We start from the raw sequence: 23,285 nt of genomic DNA on the forward strand, positions 1-23,285 counted from the left end.
TTGAGCAACTTGAATTTGATTGTCACTTCCATGTTTAAAACCCCTCTATATCTTCTTGTATTATTCAGCAGTAAATATTTTCCTCCTATGTGATAGATACTGGCAATTCAAACATGGATAGAATACTACAGTGCAGTAGTTGCCCAGTAAAGGTTCATGTCTGATGATTGTAAATACAGTATACAGGTGGTTCCCATTAAATGTGTACAGCCTTTATATATTAATATAGCTATCAATTAAGCCTAGAGGGACAAGTATTAGTTGCTCTAAAACAGCTGTAAATCAATGCCCACCACCCCTTATACAAAGTATGATATTTGATGTTGCACCTAACTTTGTACTAATGCAAGCATCAGCTCGCTAATATTATAAATTCTTTAGTGGTATGTAATGTTATTAGTAGTAGTGAATGTTTGAGTTAACGGATTATGATCTGAGTTAGTGATTAACATCCTGTATGAAAAGATAGGATTTGCATAACTGAAATAATTTAACTGACTTCATGATTGAGGGTTTTTCTTTTTGTTTTTAGGTTTTGGGCTGGAGGATAGTTGCAAGTATTGTTTGGTCAGTGCTGCTTCTACCCCTCTGCACCACAGCATTTATAATTTTCAGCAGGATTGATTTGTTTCATCCTGTACAGTGGCTGTCTGGTAAGTGATACTCAATTTGGAGAGAAAGTTATAGTTCCTACTTCTCAACATAAAAATTGCATTATGTTTCAAGCAGTTTAGTTTTAATTACTGCCTATGTTATATTGACACATCAAAACATTCACTTTGAAATAATTTTAAGACGTCTCCTTCATAACATAAATCACCTTTTTATTATGTAATAAGATTAATAAGCTTGTCAAAGACTATGTGTGATCATAGGAACAAAAACATCATTAGAAGACCCCATAAATGAAAACTTAGTTTCATTTGTTTTTCCTTTGGACAGCTTTATTGAGATTGTTTGTCTCTTTAAAATAGAGAACTGTTCCTGTCATCGATTTGAAATTGTGGGTAGAAAATATGACATGTACCTCTTTTAAAAATACATCTAAATTAAGAGCATTTGATTTCTTTTTTTGAAACAGAGTCTCGCTCTGTCACCCAGGCTGAGTGCAGTGGCTCAGTCTTGGCTCACTGCAACTTCTGCTTCCCATCTTCAAGAATTCTTGTGCCTCAGCCTCGTGAGTGGCTGGGATTATAAGCACGTGCCACCATGCCTGTCTGATTTTTGTATTTTTAGTAGATATGGGGTTTTGCCATGTTGCCCAGGCTGGTCTTGAGCTCCTGACTTCACGAAATCCACCTGCCTCGGTCTCCTGAAGTGCTGGGATTACAGACGTGAGCCACTGCCCCTGGCCTAAAATGTGCCTTAAATTCCTTAGAGACTAAGATCACTAAATTTACTAAAAGTAACTTGTTTTCTGTTAACAACTACCTATTATTGCCTGTTTACTGTATGCCAGCTCCTTACGTATATTACCTCTTATCCTTCCTGTAACTGTGTAGTTAAGAGTTATTATTTCTACTTTATAAATGGGATAACTGAGATTCAGGTTAAATAATCCATGCATAGATACACAGCTAGTGAGTAACTGATTTAGGATTGAAAATTGGTCTTTCTTTTGCCTTGTGAAGTGGGAAGTGAGTTTTTAATTTCTTTTTTCACAAGAAAATGCCAGTTTTCAAGGAGTTGGACTCTTTACCTATGACCTTTGGAGATAATTGGTGTTAAGTTTGTTGTTGACGTATGTCCATCACTTTTTTGATAGGTCCCACTGGTCAGGTGAAATTAAGCCATAAGTCAGCACAGGCATAGCAAATATTTCTTTAGCCACCTTACCTGTGTCTGCTTTACTCACTAATCATGACTCTCTGGTGGCAGCCTCAGAGTACTCAATATTGTATTTGAGAGCCATTACCAATTGTTCACAATTGGCACTGGGGACAAAAACTTTTTGCCATTTCATGGCCAGAGGTTTTTTAATCCTCATAACACTTTCTCTCCAGGTTGGATTTGATTTATGCCATTTTCCTCATCAGAAGCTTGAGTTTAATTGTGGATGCTTAGTAAATATTCCTCATTAATTTAGGTCCATGGGCCAGGTGTGGTGGCTCACCCCTATAATCCCAGCACTTTGGGAGGCTAAGGTGGGCAGATTGCCTGAGCTCAAGAGTTCACGACCAGCCTGGGTGTGGTGGCGTGCACCTGTAGTCCCAGCTACTTGGGAGGCTGAGGCAGGAGAATTGCTTGAAGGGGGAAGGGGGGCGGAGGTTGCAATTAGCTGAGATCACACTGCTTCACTCCAGCCTGGGTGACAGAGTGAGACTCCATCTCAAAAAACAAAAAACAAAAAATTTAGGTCAATGAATCGTACTTTTAAAAATAAGTGGTTTTATTAAGTCTCAGCCTATTTAGCAAATATGTTCTTATTTTTATTTCTTTTGTTCATGTTTTTAGGCATAATATATATATATTTTTTAAACTTTGAGATGGAATATCGATTGTTGAACTACTCTAAAATGTGAATGTATTAGTATTTCATGGGGACATCCTGATTTTTTTGTTTTTTAGTTCTGCTCATTTAGATGATGTGTGGATTATTCTATTTCCAAAAGTGTTACTTTAGCTATACGAGGTAATTGCATTTATGAAGAAGAGATCTGAAAAATACTCTTTGTATTTTAAGAAAAAACTTTGTTGGTATATTACTAAATATGGTGCTTCTCTTTCACGTGATTAAATATTTGCATATGCGTGGCTGAGTGGCTCATACCTGTAATCCCAGCATTTTGGGAGGCCGGGGTGGGTGGATTACTTGAGGTCAGGAGTCCAAGACCAGCCTTGACAAAATAGTGAGACGCCATCTCTACTAAAAATACAAAAAATAGCCGTGGCGGGCATCTGGAATCCCAGCCACTGGAAGGCTGAGGCAGGAGAATTGCTTGAACCCAGGAGGCAGAGATTGCAGTGAGCCAAGATTGAGTCACTACACTCCAACCTGGGTGACAGAGCAAGACTCTGTCAAGAAAGAAAGAAAGAGAGAGAAAGAGAGAAAGAGAAGGAAGGAGAAGGAAGGAAAGAAGGAAATATTTGCACATTCTAGTATTTTGTCTAATGTTAACTGGGTCATTTAAGAAATTCTAGTATAATTTTAAAGTACCTGGGGCCAGGGACGAATAACTCACACTGTACCTCCTTTTTTTTTTCCCCTTTGTTTTTGAAACAGGGTCTTTCTCTGTTGCCTAGGCTGGAGTGCAGTGGCGTGATCACTGCTCACTGCAACCTCAAACTCCCAGGCTCAAGTGATCTTCCCACCTCAGTCTCCTGAGTAGCTGGAGACTACAGGTGTGTACTACCACACCTGGCTATTTTTGTATTTTTGTAGAGATAGGGTTTCGCCATGTGCCCAGGATGGTCTTGAGCTCCCTGGCTCAGTGATCCCCCCATACCCATCCGACACTTTAGTTCTTGAGTTGATATCTCATTGAACCTGTCAGCAGTGTACAATTAAATTCTTGAAGAAAAGATGACCTTTAAAATTAATAATTGTGGTTCAAGCTCTTTTTATATTGCAGTGTACTAAACATGACTACATGACCGAATAACCTTTACGAATTCATCTCTCTTGTGTTTTAGATTCTTTCAGCGACCTGTATAGTTCCTATGTAATCTTTTACCTCCTGCTGCTGTCAGTGGTAATAATAATTATAAGTATTTTCAATGTGGAGTTCTATGCAGGTGAGTTTTCAAATGTTAACCTTCTTAAAAATATCCAAATTTATTTAAGGGAAAACTTAGTACATTTTATGTGTGAATGTGTTTTGTGTCAAAATTTTAAAAATGTATACAGAATCATATGCTTTGAATGTTGTACCTTAAAATTTATTTGGGTGCTACTTTCTGTTTTTAAAATATAGTTAGACTTTTTAGGACAAATATGATTCTACTTATATGAGGTATCTGGAGTACTCAAATTCATAGAGAAAGAAAGTAGAATGCTAGCCTAGGGGAGGGGAGTGGAGAATTGCTGTTTAATGGGTATAGTTGTGAAAGATGGAAACGTTTGGGAGCTGGATGGTGGTAATGGTTGTACAACAATATGAATGTACTTATGCCACAGAACTTTGTACTTTAAAATGGTTTGAATTGTGAATTTTGTTATTTTACCACAATAAAAAAATTTAGACCTTTTAATAGTTCATAGCTAGTATTAAAGCTGTGATTTAGTAGATACATTATAAAAAGAATTCCTTCATAGGGAAGACCAGGTGATTTCTAAGTTGTTGTTTTTTTTCAAATGTAATAATCTATAATACTGTGATTAAAAAAACCTTCTGTTTTTCTTTGGAGAATCACCTGCTGGATTCTAGAGCTTTTAATTTTTCGGTTTCTCTTCATACTCTTTCTGCCTTTTCAGATTCCTTGAGTCTGCCTTTAAGATACAAGTTGTGGCAGATTTCACATAAGGAAAAAAATATACAATAAAAAGCTTTTCCTGACACTTATTTTTCACTATAGCATTTTCCTTTTTTTGTTGTTTTTTTGGTTTTTTTTGAGACAGAGTCTTGCTCTGTTGCCAGGCTAGCGTGCAGTGGTGTGATCTCAGCTCACTGCAACCTCCGCCTCCTGAGTTCAAGTGATTCTCCTATCTCAGCCTCCCGAGTAGCTGGAATTACAGGCATGTGCCACCATGCACGGCTAATTTTTGTATTTTTAGAAGAGACGGCGTTTCACCACGTTGGCCAGGATGGTCTTGATCTCTTGACCTTGTGATCCGCCCTCCTCGGCCTCCCAAGTGCTGGGATTACAGGCATGAACCACTGCGCCTGGCCAATTTTCCTTTTTTTTAAATTTAAAAACATTTTTTTAAATGTACATGTTCAATGTGTACTAACATGTCTAAACCTTAGTTTATCATAATGACATGTTTTAGATTTTACATTTCATTGATTATATGAATATTCTGTTTATTGATTTATTTATTATTATTTTTGAGATGGAGTCTTGCTCTGTCTCCCAGGCTGGAGTGCAGTGGCACAATCTCAGCTCACTGCAAGCTCCGCGTCCTGGGTTCACGCCATTTTCCTGCCTCAGCCTCCCGAGTAGCTGGGCCTGCAGGTGCCTACCACCATGCCCGGCTAATTTTGTTTTTGTATTTTTAGTAGAGACGGGGCTTCACCATGTTAGCCAGGATGGTCTCGATCTCCTGACCTTGTGATCTGCCTGCCTCGGCCTCCCGAAGTGCTGGGGTTATAGGCGTGAGCCACCATGTCTGGCCCTTTTTTTTTTTTTTTTTTTTTTTTTGTAAGAGAAAACAGATGCAGTGGGATCATAGAATACTCAGACCGGGAGGATTTTTTTTTTTTTTTTTTTTTTTTTTGAGACAGAGTTTTGTTCTTGTTGTCCAGGCTGAAGTGCAATGGCATGATCTCAGCTCACCGCAACCTCTGCCTCCTGCGTTCAAGCGATTCTCCTACCTCAGCCTCCCGAGTAGCTGGGATTATAGGCATGCACACCACACCCAGCTAATTTTTTCTGTTTTTAGTAGAGACGAGATTTCTCTCTGTTGGTCAGGCAGGTCTCAAACTCCCAACCTCAGGTGATCGGCCTGCCTCGGCCTTCCAAAATGTTGGGATTACAAGTGTGAGTCTCCACGCCCAGCCTACATCATTTTCCTTTTTAGCTCTTCAGTACTTCCTTGTAAAATATGGTGTAAAATTTTAAATTCTAACTCTGGATGTTACAGTACTTATCCTTTTCCCTTGCTTGCTTTCTTTTTTTGGTCTACAAGACGGAGTGTAGCTTTGTCGCCCAGGCTGGAGTGCAGTGGCGCGATCTTGGCTCATTGCAACCTCCACCTCCCAGGTTCAAGCAATTCTTCTGCCTCAGCTGCCTGAGTAGCTGGGATTACAGGCATATGCCACCACGCCTGGTTAATTTTTGTATTTTTAGTAGAGACGGGGGTTGGACAGGCTGGTCTTGAACTCCTGACCTCAAGTGATCTGCTTGCCTTGGCCTCCCAAAGTACTGTGATTACAGACGTGAGCCACTGGGCCTGGCCTCGCTTTCTCTCTTTCTTTTTTTTTTTTTGAGATGGAGTCTCGCTCTGTTGCCCAGGCTGGAGTGCAGTGGTGCGGTCTTGGCTCACTGCCACCTCCGCCTCCCGGGTTCAAGTGATTCTCCTGTCTTAGCCTCCTGAGTAGGTGAGATTACAGTTGCCCACCACCACACCTGGCTATTTTTTTGTATTTTTAGTAGAGACGGGGTTTCACCATATTGGCCAGGGTGGTCTCAAACTCTTGACTTTGTGATCTGCCTGCCTCGGCCTCCCACAGTGCTGGGATTAGAGGCGTGAACCACTGCACCCAGCCTGCTTTCTTAATTCCTCTCTATTGGCTGGTAGGCTTTTTCCATGCAAGCCCTGTTCAAAACTCTTTGGCTTACAGCCACACTTAAACAGAGTGTTCTTTCATACTCTCCCTTGTGCGTGGGTCATCTTCTGTATGTAATATGTCAGTTGAGGGGTCCCCAGCCTGTCCTTCTTAAAGCCTGACTATTCACTTTGGCTCATTCCTTCGGTAACCATCCCTTATGCATTTACTATGTGCCATGCATTGTGTGAGGAGAAGAGAGAAATGATACGGTTCCATCTTTCTTGAGAGGATCGTGGTTAATGGAGAGACAGACAGTAAACATGAAGCATATTTGATTACAGTACATTGGATGGTAAGAGCTTATATAGGAGCACCACTTGCCCCAGCGTGGGGGAACTTGAGGAGATGATGCTTAAACCAAGCCTTGCAGGATGAGTTGAATTAAGTAAACAAAGAAGGAATATGATGTTCTAGAGAGAAGGTATAGCATATAAAAAGACTTAGTGACATGAGAGGGTTTAGTATATTTAGAGTGTTACAAGTTAGTTGCACAGTCAAGTAGGACCTTGTGGGCATTTCTGATAGGGAGGGAGAGGTGATAGGAGCCTCTTCCTCAAAGTGTAAAGCACCTGAAACTTGTCCCTTCATACTTACTTTTCTACCTCCTGCCATCTCTTTACTTTGAGTATAGTAAGAGGAAAATGCCTGCATAGATAGATCAGGGAACCCTAGGCTAGCTGTTTCCAAAGGTAAACATCCCTCATGTCCTACACATACTTGCCTCCCTAGCTCATTTGCAGAAAATGTTTTTGGATTGTCTGAAGGGTATTAAAAATCCCCATATAAGCATTTATCTTAGCATTTATGTTGTCAGTATTTACCTTCTTTATGGTTTTTTTTCCGGATGTGGACTATATATTGACAGTTTCAAATGCTGATGGTAGGAGCTCTTTTTAAAAAGTAGGCCAGGCATGGTGGCTCATGCCTGTAATCCCAACACTTTGGGAGGCCAAGGTGGGTGGATCACCTGAGGTCAGGAGTTTGAGACCAGCCTGACCAACATGGTGAAACCCTGTCTCTACTAAAAATACAAAAACTAGCCGGGCATAGTGGCAGGCGCCCATAATCCCAGCTACTAGGGAGGCTGAAACAGGAGAATTGCTTGAACCCGAGAGGCAGAGGTTGCAGTGAGCCAAGATCGTGCCACTGCACTCCAGCCTGGGCAACAACAGTGTAACTCCATCTCAAAAATAAATAAAATAAGATTAAATAAATAAATAAATAAAAAGTCAGTATTCAGGAGCTGAGCCCAGTCACTCTCCCACACTGTAAGACCATTGCAGTAGTCCATATATGAAAAAAAAAAAAAAAAATCATTACTCTTTTATGGTGCTTAGGAGAATACTAGGATAGGCACTATTTGAACTATTAGGAAATTTTAATGAAAAATGTTCATCATGCTGCCCTTAGGTTTCATCTCCAGTTTCTTTGGATTTTTTTTGTGTCTGTTTATTCATGCTTTCCTCAAATTTTTTTAACTTAGAATTTTTAACTTTAAATTTTTCTGTTTTGTGTTTTATATTGACTGTGGGTTTCTTTCTGCCTTTGGAGCATTTGTGCCAGGATGAGAGGGGACAGTTTAGATCCTCTAACTGCATATGCTGCAGATTATAAAGCCACAGTAATGTGTTTCCTTTGCAGTTGTGCCTTCTATTCCTTGCTCCAGACTTGCTCTGATAGGGAAGATCATTCATCCTCAGCAACTCATGCACTCATTTATTCATGCTGCAATGGGAATGGTGATGGCCTGGTGTGCTGCAGTGATAACCCAGGGCCAATACAGTTTTCTCGTGGTCCCCTGCACTGGTACTAACAGGTAATATTAAATATATTTTTCCTTAGGAACTTCGTTTAATTACTAAGCCAAAGGTGACCTATATAGGTTAATCCTATGAGTAATCTTTGCTTTCCAGACTTCTGTAAAAGGTGCTTTTTTGCATACATCAAATGTTTTTAATATTTTATGTTTATTGAATTCAGCAATTAAAAAACATGTGCAAGGTGCTATGCGATTTATGAGAGTGATTCAAACATAGACTATAAGCTCCTTAAGAGTTGAGAACAATAGAGAAATTAAGACATGGATGCAGAGGAATGTAATAGGACGAAGAAAGTGAGATGTGCAGACAAAACCTGTGGAAGTTCAGAAAACAAGAGGGATCCACACATGTTCTTGGAGGAGGTAGCATTTGGTTGGAGTTTGAAGGAAGGGTAGTATGGAAAGAATGAAGAAAAAATTTTAAAAAATTGTAACTGCCTTTTATAGAGCGCTTTTATAATTTTGAAACTCATATACTTCTTGAACACATGGCATTGATACTAATTGCAAGTTGATATTCTGACTTTAAAAATTAGAAAAGATTACTGGGAGCCAGGAGTGGTGGCATGCACCTGTAGTCCCACTGCTTGGCAGGCGGAGGCAGGAGGATCCCTTGAGTTCAGAAATTGGAGGCTGCAGTGCCCTATGATTATGCCTGTGAATAGCTCCTGCACTCCAGCCTGGGCAGTGTAGTGAGACCTTGTTTTTTTTTTTTTTTTTTTTTTTTTTTTTTTTTTTTTAACAAAGATGATTGGAGTGATCTTAAATTCTCTGTTTTCCACTGACTTTAAAACAGTGTTACATTATTACTACTGAATACTTGATTTTCTTTTTGCCTCCAGCTACTATTATATAAGGCAGGTAGTTTTTTCCCCCCTTAACATCATAAGCTTTCTTGGTGAAAACTGTCCTGTTGATAAACATTAAATGATAAAAGACTGTGAGTACAGGACTGCTATGAAAAAGGAAATCCCAGCTGCTCACCATGGATGAGTCTTGAATTCTTTTTTGCACTTCTCTTCCTAATGGAGGTGGCAGTGAAGTTCCAGGGAGCAGAAGGCAACCGTAAGCTACAAGTTGTTGAAGACATTATAGTGCCTATTACAAATACATTTCCTGATGATTTCACAGTCAGAATCTTTAACAAAACGAATCTTTCTTCATCATTTTGTAACTCGGAGTTCAGATAACAGTTAACTTTGAGTCTTACCTCTCCTGGAGTTAGATGGTGGGGCAGGCCTACAACCTGGGTGCCTCTGTTAAAAATGGCGTTCTACTGAATTATGATGTTGTCTCTGTATACCCCAGATATCTGATAGATCATAGAGATTCTCAAGAAACTCTCAAAGGAGTTCTTTTTTTTTAGAAAGGAGTTTGAGAGCTTGTTGTTTACCAAATAGGTCTTATGCTTATAATGAAAGCTATTGTAAAATGATAGGGGAGTGGGCTTACAGCAGTGTCCAGCAGGGGGATCCTCTTAGATTTGGGAAGCATCAGGAGTTCCACTTCAGCAGGAGTCCTTCAGGCAGTTCAAACAGATGATAAGTCCCATAGCCACGTGGGAGCTGCAGTCTTGTCTGTGGATACAACTCAGGTACAAGGAGGAAAAAAATCAGTATCAGACATGTATGGGACTCTCTGCTTTAAAGACCTTGTGCCCCACAAAATCCAGTAGTATCTCTTGTAGCAGTTTTATGGGCACAGCATCCAGGATCCCCATGAGGGAATACTCAGTTTTAAAGAGATAGCACAAACCCAATGTTATGGCATCTCTATCAGGTACGTATAACTCATTTATAGTTGCTCTCAGCCCGGATACAGTTTACCAACTTGTAAGCAACACTGTTTATTATTATAGTAGATATTCTTAATCATATCAGATTTCCAGGGGAATAGAGGTAGAACTAATTAAAGATCAGAGTTTCATGATTCAGGAAGAAAGGTTTTGTTAATTTTGTTCACACTTACTGAAAACAAACCATCTTGTTAGAATTTGGGACATTTCTTAAGTCTTAAGTCATTAAAGTAATTAAACTTTGCCTTCGGTAAACATTGAGCCTAAAACAGTGATATATGTCCCTGACTGTTGAATTAATAACTTAATTTTTTCCCTTCAGCTTTAGTAGCCCTGCTGCGCAAACCTGCTTAAATGAATATCATCTTTTTTTCCTACTGGCTGGAGCATTTATGGGCTATAGCTATAGCCTCTTGTATTTTGTTAACAACATGAACTATCTTCCATTTCCCATCATACAGGTAAGATCGTTTGAGCATTACTTTATGTCAAAATTTGGCTGAGGTAAAATTGCCTTGGTGCTTATGTATATAACTGGATTTATCTGATTCATTCAATATTTGGTAACCAAAACTTAGAACTGAAATCCTCAGAATGCCTTTTAGAGAGAAGATATTTGTCTTCACAAGACTTCAGCATGTTTTTGAGAGTTGTAGCTACCTTTTGCCATTCTCCGAATACCTCTTTGCTACACTGTTTCCCTTCCTGCTAGGTAGTGGCACTTGCTGTGACCCACCAGGGTTTGATGACATTCATGCATAGTAATCTGTAGCTTCTTTTTTTTTTTTGAGACAGAGTCTCGCCTTCGCCCAGCCTGGAGTGCAGTGGCGTAATCTCGTAATCTCGACTCACTGCAACCTCCGCCTCCCGGGTTCAAGCAATTCTCCTGCCTCAGCCCCCACATGCCACCACGCCTGGTTAATTTTTGTATTTTTAGTAGAGACAGGGTTTCATCATGTTGGCCAGGCTGGTCTTGAACTCCTTACCTCAAGTAATCCACCCACCTCGGCCTCCCAAAGTGCTGGGATTATAGGCATGAGCCGCCACGCCCAGCTGCTGCTTTTTTTTTTTTTTTTTCTTTTTTTGAGACAGAGTCTCACTGTGTCACCCAGGCTGAAGTGCAGTGGCATGATCACAGTTCACTGCAGCGTTGACCTCCTGGCTCAAGCAGTCCTCCCACCTCAGCCCTGCCGAGTATCTGGGACTACAGGTGTGCAGCACTGTGCCTGGCTAATTTTTGTATTTTTTGTAGAGATGGGGTTTCTCCATGTTGCCCAGGCTGATCTCAAGCTCCTAGGCTCAAGCTATCTGCCCGCATTGGCCTCCCAAAGTGCTGGGGTTACAGGTGTGAACCATCGTGGCTGGCCTGCTAGCTTCTTTTTGAACTTAAGAACCTTGTGAGTTTGGGGATGTGCAAGTAATTTTAGAATATGTCACTTACTGTCTCCTAGCATTTTCAGAACAAGACAGAGTTTGTATAAATAAAACAGTTTCAGCTGGTTTGAGTGGTAATCTACCTTTCAGTTAGGTCTTAAAAATGTAATCTGGTAGGAGTCATTCCTGGAACTCAGAAGCACTCCTCTGGCAGGGGAGGGAAAGATGGTTGAGATGTCTCACGGATGCATCAGGGCTCTTCCCAGCCTGTTTCTGCTGCTCCTCATTTGCACAATTCTATTACTTGCTTCATTCATGCCCTGGTAGGCTGAAGACTGGGCATTGGAGCAAAAATTATTGTTTCTACCATGTAATGTCAAAATTTGTAAAATTTTAGTACTTTTTTTTTTTTTGTGATTTCTTTTGGTAAAATGTTAGATTTATTCTTAATCCCAAAAGTTTATTCTATGATGGTAATAGCTTTGGCTTCAGCTTTGGCAGAATATTGATTGTTAACAATTGGTAATTCAGTATTTGGTCAAAAAATGTATTTGGGGCATGTCTCGTAGCCATGAGTGTATAGTGGTATTGGTCTGCTGAGTTGGGTGCTGTTCTCCAGCCTGGGGATAGTTGGAGCAGGTGTTTTGCTGGGTGGTGCGATGGAAGGGCAGTGGAATGAAGAAGCTGAAGATTTGGGAAGACTAGTGGAAATGATGGCTCTTGATGCCCAGGACCATAGTTTCCTGCCCATCAGGTTTGTAAGTATCTTGCCCAGCAGGATAGGTTTGCCTCCCGAGAAGACTAAGAGGGAGGGATGACACCATAGCTTATCCTTCTTTCATTAACTCTAGGAGTGCGGCATACAGTGTATGACCTTTCCATGTGCATTTTAAGTTGCTAAGGAAGCAAGTTGGATTGTCAGGAAACTGTGAGAAGTCAGACCCATTCCCCTTCTGACCCTCTGTAGAGCGCGATGTGGTGATTAATAGCCAAGTTGACCAGAGAACTTTAGAGCTTAAAGAATTTTATAAGCAATAACAACCATTAACATTATCACCATTATTTATTTATTTATTTATTTATTTATTTATTTATTGCCAGACAGTCTGAGTATGTTTATATCACCATTATTTTTGATGCTACCTGTCAGGTAGCTTTCCAAGAATGATAATGTTTTTATTATAAAATATTTAAATATCATATTGATAAGTTGAATGTTTCCTTGACCACCCCGTGGCCAGTCTCAATCTCTGTCCCACTGGTAACCACTGTTACCGATGGGATTAAGGATAATACGCTAAACTGGTAAAGTTTATATTCTTCCAGACCGTTTAGTGTACATTTACATGTATGTACTTATAACATTATATATTTTGTGGAGTGGGGTTTATATAAGTGGTTTTATCTTATATACATTATTCAGTAACTACTTTTTTCATGTAACTGAAAATTTAAGGCTTTTTTTTGAGACGGAGTTTTGCTCTTGTCGCCCAAGGTGGAATGCAGTGGCGCAATCTCGGCTCACTGCAACCTCTGCCTCCTGGGTTCAAGCAATTCTTCTGCCTCAGCCTCACGAGTAGCTGGGACTATAGGTGTGCACTACCACACCCAGCTAATTTTTGTAGAAAAATTAAGGCTTTTAAAAGATCTACTAATTTTAACCAATTTGCCATTAGTCCATTAGTTTTTTCTTTAAACTTGCCTACACTACTAAAACCAATTCTATTGCCTTTATCAAATTCATTGTTCTATGAGTTACCAGGATTGTAAAAAATACAAATAATAAAAAAGATGAAAACAAAACCAACCAACCAAAAAAGAACAGGAACAAAAAATAATTCTTAATGATGGACCGATAGGGAAAAGCAGACTGTTAGTATGAAGTAGGGCACAAAGAAATGTACATCAAGACAGGGCTTGGCAAACTATGCCAACAAGAGTGTTGAAAGTATTAAATGAGATTTATAGAGCGTTTAGCATAGTGCCAGGCACATAGTAAATATTTAGTGAAGGGTAGTTCATAGCCAAATCACAGAAGAAATCCAACAGGGCATTGAAAAACACTTCAGCATGGGAGCAAGAGGTGGGGGAAATGGTATTTTCTGCTTGTCTGCTGAAATGTGTCCCTGCTTCCCTAGCCTCTCTGAACCTTTGTGAAGAATGGTTGAGGTGAAAGCTGTGATAGGAATAGTATAGGAACTATGCCGTTTTTATTGGGGCAGGTGTGTGGTGGTGGTAGCACCCAGTGGCTACATAGAATAGTGCAATTCCACATCTTGTACTTTGAAAATAGTTGAAGAGACCAATATAATTGAAGCAATATGATTAGTGGCCAAGTATTTATATGGACTACTTTTTGTTTGTTTTCTTTTTGAGACTTAGTGTCACTCTGTCACGTGGGTTGGAGTGCAGTGGTGCGGTCTCAGCTCACTGCAACCTTTGCCTCTCAGGTTCAAGCAATCCTCCCGGCTCAGCCTTCCGAAGAGCTAGGATTGCAGGCGGCTGCCACCGTGCCTTACCTTATATATATTATTTTTGTATTTTTAGTAGAGACGGGGTTTTACCATGATGGCCAGGCTGGTCTCGAACTCCTGACCTCAAGTGATCTGCCTACCTTGTCCTCCCAAAGTGTTGGGATTACAGTCGTGAGCCACTGCACCTGGCCTGGGCTGCTTTTTGTAAGATACTGTAGGCATCTCCATTCATGATATGAAGATATAGCTTCTCAGTACTATAATTCTTTGCTGTTCTTAAGCTTCTGAAATTCCTTAAGGAAGGATCAGTCCTAATATAAGCATAAATGAAGACCAGGGCTGGGTGCAGTGGCTCATGCCTGTAATCCTAGCACTTTGGGAGACCAAGGTGGGCAGATTGCCTGAGCTCAGGAGTTTGAGAGCAGCCTGGGCAATATGGCAATACCCCACCCATCTCTACTGAAAATGTAAAAATTAGCCAGGCGTGGCGCACCTGTAGTCCTAGCTACTCAGGAAGCTGAGGCACGAGAATTGCTTGAACCTGGGAAGTGGAGGTAGCAGTGAGCTGAGATGGTGCCACTTCACTCGAGTCTGGGAGGCAGAGCAAGACTCTTATCTCCAACAAAAAAAAAAAAAAAAGAGAGAAGTTCATCTTTTTTTCTTTTTCCTTAGATTCCTTTTACTCATTTATCTTGTTTTCCATTGGTATTTTAGGGGCAGAGAGTGAGAAGGAGAGAGAGGCAGACAACCTTTGTTTCAGAAAACGTGTAGGTTTTTTGAGAAAAGACATTTGATTTTTTTTCTTATTTGATTCCTTTCTCTTAGATCAAGCTTTTCCAGCCTGTGGCCCAAGGTCGCATGTGGCCCAGGACAAATTCATAAACTTTCTTTAAACATTATGATATATTTTTTTTTCCTTTTTTTTTTTTTTTTTTGAGACAGAGTCTCACCGTTGCCCAGGCTGGAATGCAGTGGCACAGTGTTGGCTCACTGCAACCTCCGCCTGCCGGGTTCAAGCGATTCTCCTGCCTCAGCCTCCTGAGTAGCTTGGATTACAGGAATGTGCCACCACACCTGGCTAATTTTTGTATTTGTAGTAGAGACGGGGTTTCACCATGTTGGTTACGGACCCCTGACCTCAAGTGACACGCCTGCCTCAGCCTCCCAAAGTGCTAGGATTACGGGTGTGAGCCACGCACCCGACTCTTTCTTTTTTCTTTCTTTCTTTCTTTTTTTTTTTTTAGCTCATCATCTATCGTTAGTGTATTTTATGTGTCGCCCAAGACAATTCTTCTTTCAGTGAGGCCCAGGGAAGCCCAAAGATAAGGCACCCCTGTCTTAGATCATTAGAATTTTCAGGTTCCCACTAAGGAACTGTTTAGCTGGTTCAGCTTTCTTATCTTTCACATAATTAGAGAGGAGGCATGACTTACTGAGGGTTGTACAGAAACAGGGAGCACTAGAACTCACAATTCTTTATTCCTAGGCTAGTATCTTCTTTACTGCCTCCCATTTTTCTGCAAACAGCATTTTAAAAAATTTAGTGCAAAGGCAGTATGCATTATTTTTAAGATTGGAGGCTCTGAGGCTAGCCTGCCTGGATTGATAGCTCAGATTTTCCTTTTGCTGGCTGATAACATTGGTTGTTATTTAATCTCTCTGTGCCTTGTTTTCTTCATCTCTAAGATGAGGGTAGTAGTAAAAACTCCTTCATAGGGTTCTTATGAGGTTTAAATGAATTCAAATATGTAAAGTGCTTAGGACAGTACCTGGTATATGGTAAGCAACAAAAAAATGTTAACTGCTGTTGTTACTGTGTTTCTTGTACTTTCTTCATCTCCATAGTGTTTAGTACCAAGTATGGATTGATACGGTTAATTTTCTTATTTCTCATTTTGTATCAGTGAGATGTTGAATAATATAAATATTAAATTTTTTAACATCTGAAATAGTTGATGTTTTTGCTTCCGCAATACCCTTTGTCTTCTTGTACAGTAATTATGTTTTTTATGTAGACTGACTGTTATAGTTAAGTGCTTGCTTTAAGATGATGTTGAGTATATCATTTGATTTGGATGTGTCATTTGATTCTGGTTTTTTTCCCCCACAGCAATACAAGTTCTTGCGTTTTAGGAGATCTCTGCTTTTACTAGTTAAACACAGTTGTGTGGAATCACTGTTCCTGGTTAGAAATTTCTGCATTTTATATTATTTTCTTGGTAAGAATTTCTGTTTTTTGATACAGTGATATATTATTTCATAATCCAGAAAATGTCAGTTACAAAGTCATTCTTGTGTTTGTGTGTTTTCTACATTTATAGGTATGTGATTAGCCCAGCTGATTCGTTGTTTAAATTGTCAAAGAGAATGTATTTAGTCATATGTATTTAGGAAAATATTGTTAAAGAAAATGTGACATATACCTATAATGAAATACTGTTTAGCCTTTAAAAAGAAGGAAATCTTGTTATGTACTACAGCGTGAATAAACCTTGAGGACATTATGCTAAGTGAAATAAGCCAGTCACAAAAAGACAAATACTGTATTATTCCACTTATATGAGGTATCTAAAGTAGTCAAACTCTTAGAAAACAGAATGGTGGTTGTTGGGCTAGAGAGTTGGGAAGGGGTGGAGTTGTTCAGTGCGTACAGAATTTCAGTTTTGCAAAATGAAAGGTTCTAGAGATCTCTTGCACAAAAATGTGCATATAGTTTACTGTACTGAACACTTAAAGATGGCTAAGATGGTAAATTTGTTTTTTGTTTTTTGTTTTTTTTTGCGCTCTGTCACCCAGGCTAGAGTGTAATGGCACGATCTGGGCTCACTGCAACCTCCACCTCTTGGGTTCAAGCAATTCTCCTGCCTCAGCCTCCCAGGTAGCTAGGACCACTACCAGGTGTGCACCACCACGCCCGGCTATTTTTTGTATTTTTAGTAGAGACGGTGTTTCACCCTGTTGTCAGGCTGGTATCAAACTCTTGACCTCAGGTGATCCGCCCACCTCTGCCTCCCAAAGTGCTAGGATTACAGTCTTGAGCCACCACGCCCGGCCTAAGATGGTAAATTTTATGTTACAGGTTTTTTACCACAATTAAAAACAAATGCATTCTTTTTTTTAAAAAGAAAAAATACTGTGCATCATTTGGTCATTACTTTGTCTAGAAATGACATACTCCTTTTTATAACTCGTAACTCAATACTAATATGATGTAGATATTTTGTTGGTGAAGGAAACTTGTGGCATTTATTAACATGACTATTAAGCACAAAAATGCAGTTTATTATTTAGTATCACGAATAGTGCAAGGTGAAAACATTAATCTTGTTAGCAACACGTAATAATTTAAACAAAATCCAACCTTCAGGTGTTCTTTGTGCTTCTTGTATTTGGATGTCTAGGTCTAGCAAGGCCAGGGAAATTTTCTTTGATTATTCCCCCAAATAATGTTATCCAAGGTTTTAGAATTCTCTTCTTCCTCAGGAACACCGATTATCCTTAAGTTTGGTCGCTTAACATAATCCCAGAGTTCTTAGAGACCTTGTCCATATTTTCCTATTCTTTTTTTCTTTGTCTTTGTTGGATTGGGTTAATTTGATGATCTTGTCTTCAAGCTCTGAATTTCTTTCTACTTGTTCAGTTCTATTGCTGAGACTTTCCAGAGCATTTCACATTTCTAAAAGTGTGTCCAAAGTTTCCTGAATTTTTGATTGTTTTTTCTTTAAGCTATCTATTTCTATGAATATTTCTCCCTTCACTTCTTGTATCATTTTTTGGCTTTCTTTGCAATGGGCTTCGCCTCTCTTTAGTCCCTCCCTGATTAGCCTAATAACTAACCTCCTAAATTCTTTTTCAGGTTAAGTCAGGAATTTCTTCTTGGTTTGGACCCATTACTGGTGAACTAGTGTGATTTTTTGGCGGTGTTGAAGAACCTTGTTTAGTCATATTACCAGGGTTGGTTTTCTGGTTCCTTCTCATTTGAGTAGGCTCTGTCAGAGGGAAGGTCTAGGGCTGAAGACTGTTGTTCATATTCTTTTGTCCCACGAGGTGTTCCTTTGATGCAGTACTCTCCTCCTTTTCCTATGGATGTGGCTTCCTGTGAGTCGAACTGCAGTGATTGTTGTTTCTCTTCTGGGTCTAGCCACCCAGTGAGTCTACTAGTCCCTGGGCTGATACTGGGGGTTGTCTGCACAGCGTCCTGTGATGTGAACTGTTTCTGGGTCTCTCAGCCATGGATACCAGCACCTGTTCCAGTGAAGATGGTGAGGGGGTGCAGTGGACTCCATGAGGGTTCTTAGCTTTGGTGGTTTAATGCTCTACTTTTGTGCTGGTTGGGTCTCCTGCCAGGAGGTGGCGCTTTCCAGAAAACCTCAGCTGTAGTAGTATGGAGAGGGACTGGCAGTGGGTGGGGCCCTAGAACTCCTGAGATTATATGTCCTTTGTATTCCGGTAGGGAAGGACCATCAGGTGGGGGTGGGGCTAGGCGAGTCTGAGCTCAAACACTCCTTGGTCAGGTTTTGCTGCAGCTGCTGTGGGGGATGGTGGTTAGATTCCCAGGTCACTGGAGTTGTGTACCCAGGAGGATTATGGCTGCCTCTGCTAAGTCATGCAGACTGTCAGGGAAGTGGGGGAAAGCTGGCAGTCACAGGCCTCACCCAGGTCCCATGCAAACCAAAGGGCCAGTCTCACTCCCACTGCCCCACAACAGCCCTGAGTCTGTTTCCAGGTGGAGGGCGAGATGAGCTTAAAAACTTGCCCTAGGCTACCCGCCTCCCAGCTGGGAGAGAAAAGAGCTTGGTTCTTGCCCGCCTGTGGAGTCTGCACATTAGATTTGCCCCCTTCCCCAGGTTCTGGCCAGGAGGCTTCTTGCCCCGTTCAAATTGTTACAGAGTTCAGCTGGAGATTTCCTTCCCCCTGTGGAGTTTTACCCCCTGCTCCTCTGGTCACCCTTCCGATGAATCCCTGTGATGCCAGGCAGGAATGGCCTGCTGGGGAATGCAGCGAGCTCCCAGGGCCTTTCTGCTGCTTCCTCTACCCCTGTATTTCTCTTGACTCTCTAAATTGGTTCAACTCCAGGTAAGGTCAGAAACTTCTCCCGCAAACAGACCTTCAGCTTCTCCATTGGGGGTGTGTGTTCAGGAGAGGAGGGTCTTCCTTTTCCACTTCCACAGTTGGGGCACTCACAGTATTTGGGGTGTTTCCTGGTTCCTCAGCAGCAGTCCACTTCCTTCAGAGGGTCTGTGGGTCCTCTTGGGATTGCTGGTTTGTTCTTGCAGTCGATCTGGAGCTAAAAATCACAACACGAGCTTCTGCAAGCTGCCCTGTGTGGAGCTGCAATCTAGTCCTGCCACCCATCCACCATGATGATTGGTAGCGGCTCTTTTTTTAGAGATGGGGTCTTGCTGTGTTGCCCAGGCTAGTCTTGAACTCTTGGCCTCAAGTGATCCTCCCACCTTGGCCTCCCACAGTACTGGGATTATAGGCATGAGCCATCATGCCCAGCCTCATTGTAATATATTAACCTACTACATACAGTCAGCCTGGTTGTTCCTCTAGAGTTGTATATTTGGGCTAATTTAGTGACTATGATCATTTCCATGATTTGCTCTTTCTCTTATAACTTCATTTATGTTCAATTCAAATTTCGTTTTCAGCATTATCACTTTTCATTTCTTTGTTGCACTTTGATTTTTTTTTTTTACTAGTTTCTTTTTTTTTATTAAAACCATTTTTTTTTTTTAATGGAAGGCTTCATGAATTTGCATGTCATCCTTGTGCGGGGGTTATGCTAATCTCTCTATCATTCTGATTTTAGCATATGTGCTACTGAAGCAAGCACTACTTTCCTGTTTTAGCTATTCATTTTTTAAATGTATCATTTGGATTTATTATGGGAAACAAGGAGGCAACACAACTACATGCTTTGCTGTCCGTGTCCGTACTGAATAACAGATCCAAGTGACCAATCAGCAACAGACCTTGAGAGAACTGATGGAATTGGGTCACAGATTATAGTGCGCATCTGTTATCTACATACTGATTTGCATACTGAAAAGTTAAAAGTGCTATATGCAGTCACTTATAGTTAATATACCACAGTAACTAGAGTTTGAACTATATTTTTGGGTGACTGGTATTTTTTAACTAAACCGTGGTAACTGAAATGTGTATGTATCAGAACTGTGCAAAGCAAAGACTGCCTGTGTTAGTAAGTACTGTCTTTCCTACTGTCAATTCCTAATCAGTCTAACATTTTGACTGAGGTCTTGGTGCTTATGTGGCCATGTCATTGACTTTATATTCTAAAGCTTGACTAAAACTTGTTTTATAACTTTTTATGTTCATAGCTTGGTATTTTTTCCCCTCAGGCTATATTCCCAAAGCTTGGATTAGCACTGCTATGAACCTTCACATAGATGAGTAAGTGATACATAAAAAGTCTAATTTTAACTCTGTTTCCATTCTCTTAGATGTTAACTATTTTCCAGATATTTTGTTTAGATTTTGCCTTTAACATTTTTAAAAAAATTATATTCCTTTTTGAATACATATAGTTTATATGGTTTAAAATTCCAAAGGTGTATAAAAGGGTAAAATTAGCAGGACATGGTGGTACATGCCTGTAGTCCCAGATACTTGGGAGGTTGAGGCAGGAGGGTCGCTTGAGCCCAGAAGTTCAAGGATGCAGTGAGCTATCATTGTGCCACTGCACTCCAGCCTAGGCAATAGAGCGAGACCCTGTCTCAAAAAGAAAATAATAGTAATAATAGGATATAAAATGAAAAAGTCTCCTCCTCTGTCTCCACTCACCCAGTTGTCTGCAGAAGTAAGCAATGATAATTGTTCTTAGATGCAGCTTTTATACTATACAAAAGTGGATTTCTCGAGTTGCATGGTCCAGGCCTCTGTTTTGTTTTTCTTCCCAACAATCATTCGTTCTCTGGTGTCTCATGATATATACCAATGCTGTGGCATTGTTCTAATTTAGCCTATGAGGAAACCAAAATTGAGCAAGGTCAGGTGATTAGTTGAAGGTCACAAGTGGCAGTTGAGTGACAGCAATGGTGTATATTGTTCTGGTTATCCTCTGTGCACTTTGCACATAAAGGTTTAATCTGTTGTATTTGCTGAATAAAAGTCAGTTTCTCTTGGTGTTTGTTCTTATTGTGTATTCCATTGTAAGGGTTTCTGTTTCATATATGAAATTCACTAATAGCAGTTTTAGGGAGTGGGAATATTGACATGCATGGTATTTAAGAGATATTATGGTTTCTCACTTTTCAAAGTTTCTAGGCAAAATTCAGTTTTGTCTTCTGCTTAATTGCTAGGCATGAAACCAAATGCATGAGTCATTTATTATTTTAGCCCAGATTTTAAACTAGGTGAAATGGAGAGAAAAGTAATAATGGCATTTGATAGAAATTTAACAATATTTTTTTCTTCCTTGCACTCAAAAAACATTTTGTGGGTATGGCTGAGTGCCTGATATTCTGTCCTTCATTTATGTCACGGCCTCAATAAATGTTTACTTAGAGGTTAAAAATAACTTCATCATTGGTTGACTCCCCCAGTGAATGTCAAGCACTATACTGGGCACTCCTAATGTAAGCTGTTTTAAAAATTGTGATAGGACTAAGAGGAAGAATGAAGAGATTATGCCACTGTTATATGGATGAGGAAACCGGGGGTGGGATGGGTGGAGTGATTTACCTAATCACAACACTTAGAAATGGCAGAGTCAGGTTCCAATCCTGGTTTTCACAATCTGGTTGTAGGATTATAATAACTTTGCCAATTGATCTAGTCAAAGTTTTGGAAAGATGGCAGCATTAGCTTTACTTAGCATTCTAACAGAGTATCTTAAATTGCTTTAACATTGTTTAGTAGCATGTGCTTTTAATGACTACGAATCTGTGGTTTATAGGGCATAAGGATAAAGCTGAAATCTGGTCCAGGAGACGTACTAGTCATGTTTAATGGTTTTGAGGTATTAGACTACAAAGCAACAATAATAAACGTTCCTCCAGCTGCTCGTAGTGAGGCTTATAGGCTTAGCTCGTTTTTCCTTCATAGTAAAAGTCATTGAAGATTTTTAACACAAGAAACTGTAGTCCCGATTTAGGTCTGTGCTTTTCTTAAAGCTCCCTCATGTACCTTATAAGAAGGTATTAGGGAAAGAGCTCTACAAGGGTACCGAAGGAGGGGAGTCTGTCAACACTGTTATTTAGAAATAATATTTATGTCTCAGTGTGGAGACTTCAGTGTGTTAATATTTAGATTGCATTTTTCCTAGAGGATTAACAGTAATTTCTGCGTTCACAGGCAGGTTCATAGGCCACTTGACACAGTGAGTGGCCTCTTAAATCTCTCACTACTCTACCATGTCTGGCTGTGTGGTGTCTTTCTCCTAATGACTTGGTATATCTCATGGATACTCTTCAAAATCTATGCCACAGAGGTATGTTTTTTAAAATACTTTTTGTTAATACTTCTGTGTTTTGGAGTGCACAGTTGATTTTTAGCAGAGCACACTGATCAGCATGCCCAAAACCATTTCCCTAAGCTGATTTTTGGTCTCTCTTCTGAGACTATTGGGGCCATATCATTTGTAACCACCATTTATGTGGTATTTTTTTTTTTTCAGAGGAACAGTGTGGGTATTCACTTAATTTTTGGAAATTAAACTGAATGGACTGCCACTAGGCTTTATTGACATCCTAATTGTCTTCTGGGGGCTTCCATTTCTCTACTGAGTACATACTAAATGGATTTGAATTTTAAATTAATTTTCCGTGTCATTGGCACAGCTGCTATTAAAATATTTAAATATGCGGCAGTACTTTTTTTTTTTTTTTTGTGATAGGGTCTCACTCTGTCACCCAGGCTGGAGGGCAGTGGCCTGATCTCGGCTCACTGCATTGTCTGCCTCCTGGGTTCAAGTGATTCTCCCACCTCAGCTTCCCGAGTAGCTGGGACTACAAGCATGTGTCACCATGCCCAGCTAATTTTTTTTGAATTTTAATAGAGACAGGGTTTTACCATGTTGGCCAGGCTGGTCCCGAACTCCTGACCTCAAAGTGATCTGCCCTCGGCCTCTTAAAGTGCTGGGATTACAGGCGTGAGCCACCACACCCAGCCAAGATAATTGTTTTCTGAAGGGAAGTTTTAAAATTTATATTAAAGAAATGATTTTGGAAATTGAGGTGAGCTTCTGGATAATTGCCACAGAAATCTCTTTAAGTGTTTGAGAATTACATTGTTTTTATCATCCAAGTGTTTGTCTTAGAAAATTAGTGTTTCTGTTTTATTTTACCATCTGTGTAGGTTTGTATTCTTTAGTGGCTTCAGAGAATCCTTGTTTGTGAAATTAGTTTTTGTTATTCAGAACCAGA

At 40.1% G+C, this 23,285-nt stretch overlaps 1 protein-coding gene and 1 non-coding gene across 3 annotated transcripts in view; one reads left to right on the plus strand and one right to left on the minus strand.

The window, feature by feature from the left end:
- NDC1 (NDC1 transmembrane nucleoporin) overlaps positions 1-23,285 on the plus strand; it is a 67,076-nt gene that overhangs the window by 2,259 nt on the left and 41,532 nt on the right. For both annotated transcript variants that reach the window (XM_007978687.3, XM_073007295.1), the window contains exons 2-8: positions 533-653; positions 3,634-3,735; positions 8,073-8,247; positions 10,368-10,506; positions 16,004-16,112; positions 20,262-20,313; positions 22,216-22,351. In XM_007978687.3, coding sequence (XP_007976878.2) covers positions 533-653; positions 3,634-3,735; positions 8,073-8,247; positions 10,368-10,506; positions 16,004-16,112; positions 20,262-20,313; positions 22,216-22,351 — 834 coding nt within the window. The remainder of the gene's footprint in view (positions 1-532; positions 654-3,633; positions 3,736-8,072; positions 8,248-10,367; positions 10,507-16,003; positions 16,113-20,261; positions 20,314-22,215; positions 22,352-23,285) is intronic.
- On the minus strand, positions 19,629-19,732 carry LOC119626306 (U6 spliceosomal RNA). The gene has a single exon (XR_005242502.2). It is a non-coding gene; the product is annotated as a U6 spliceosomal RNA (small nuclear RNA).

This window comes from Chlorocebus sabaeus, chromosome 20 (genome assembly GCF_047675955.1).
Source record: "Chlorocebus sabaeus isolate Y175 chromosome 20, mChlSab1.0.hap1, whole genome shotgun sequence".
NCBI lineage: Eukaryota > Metazoa > Chordata > Mammalia > Primates > Cercopithecidae > Chlorocebus > Chlorocebus sabaeus.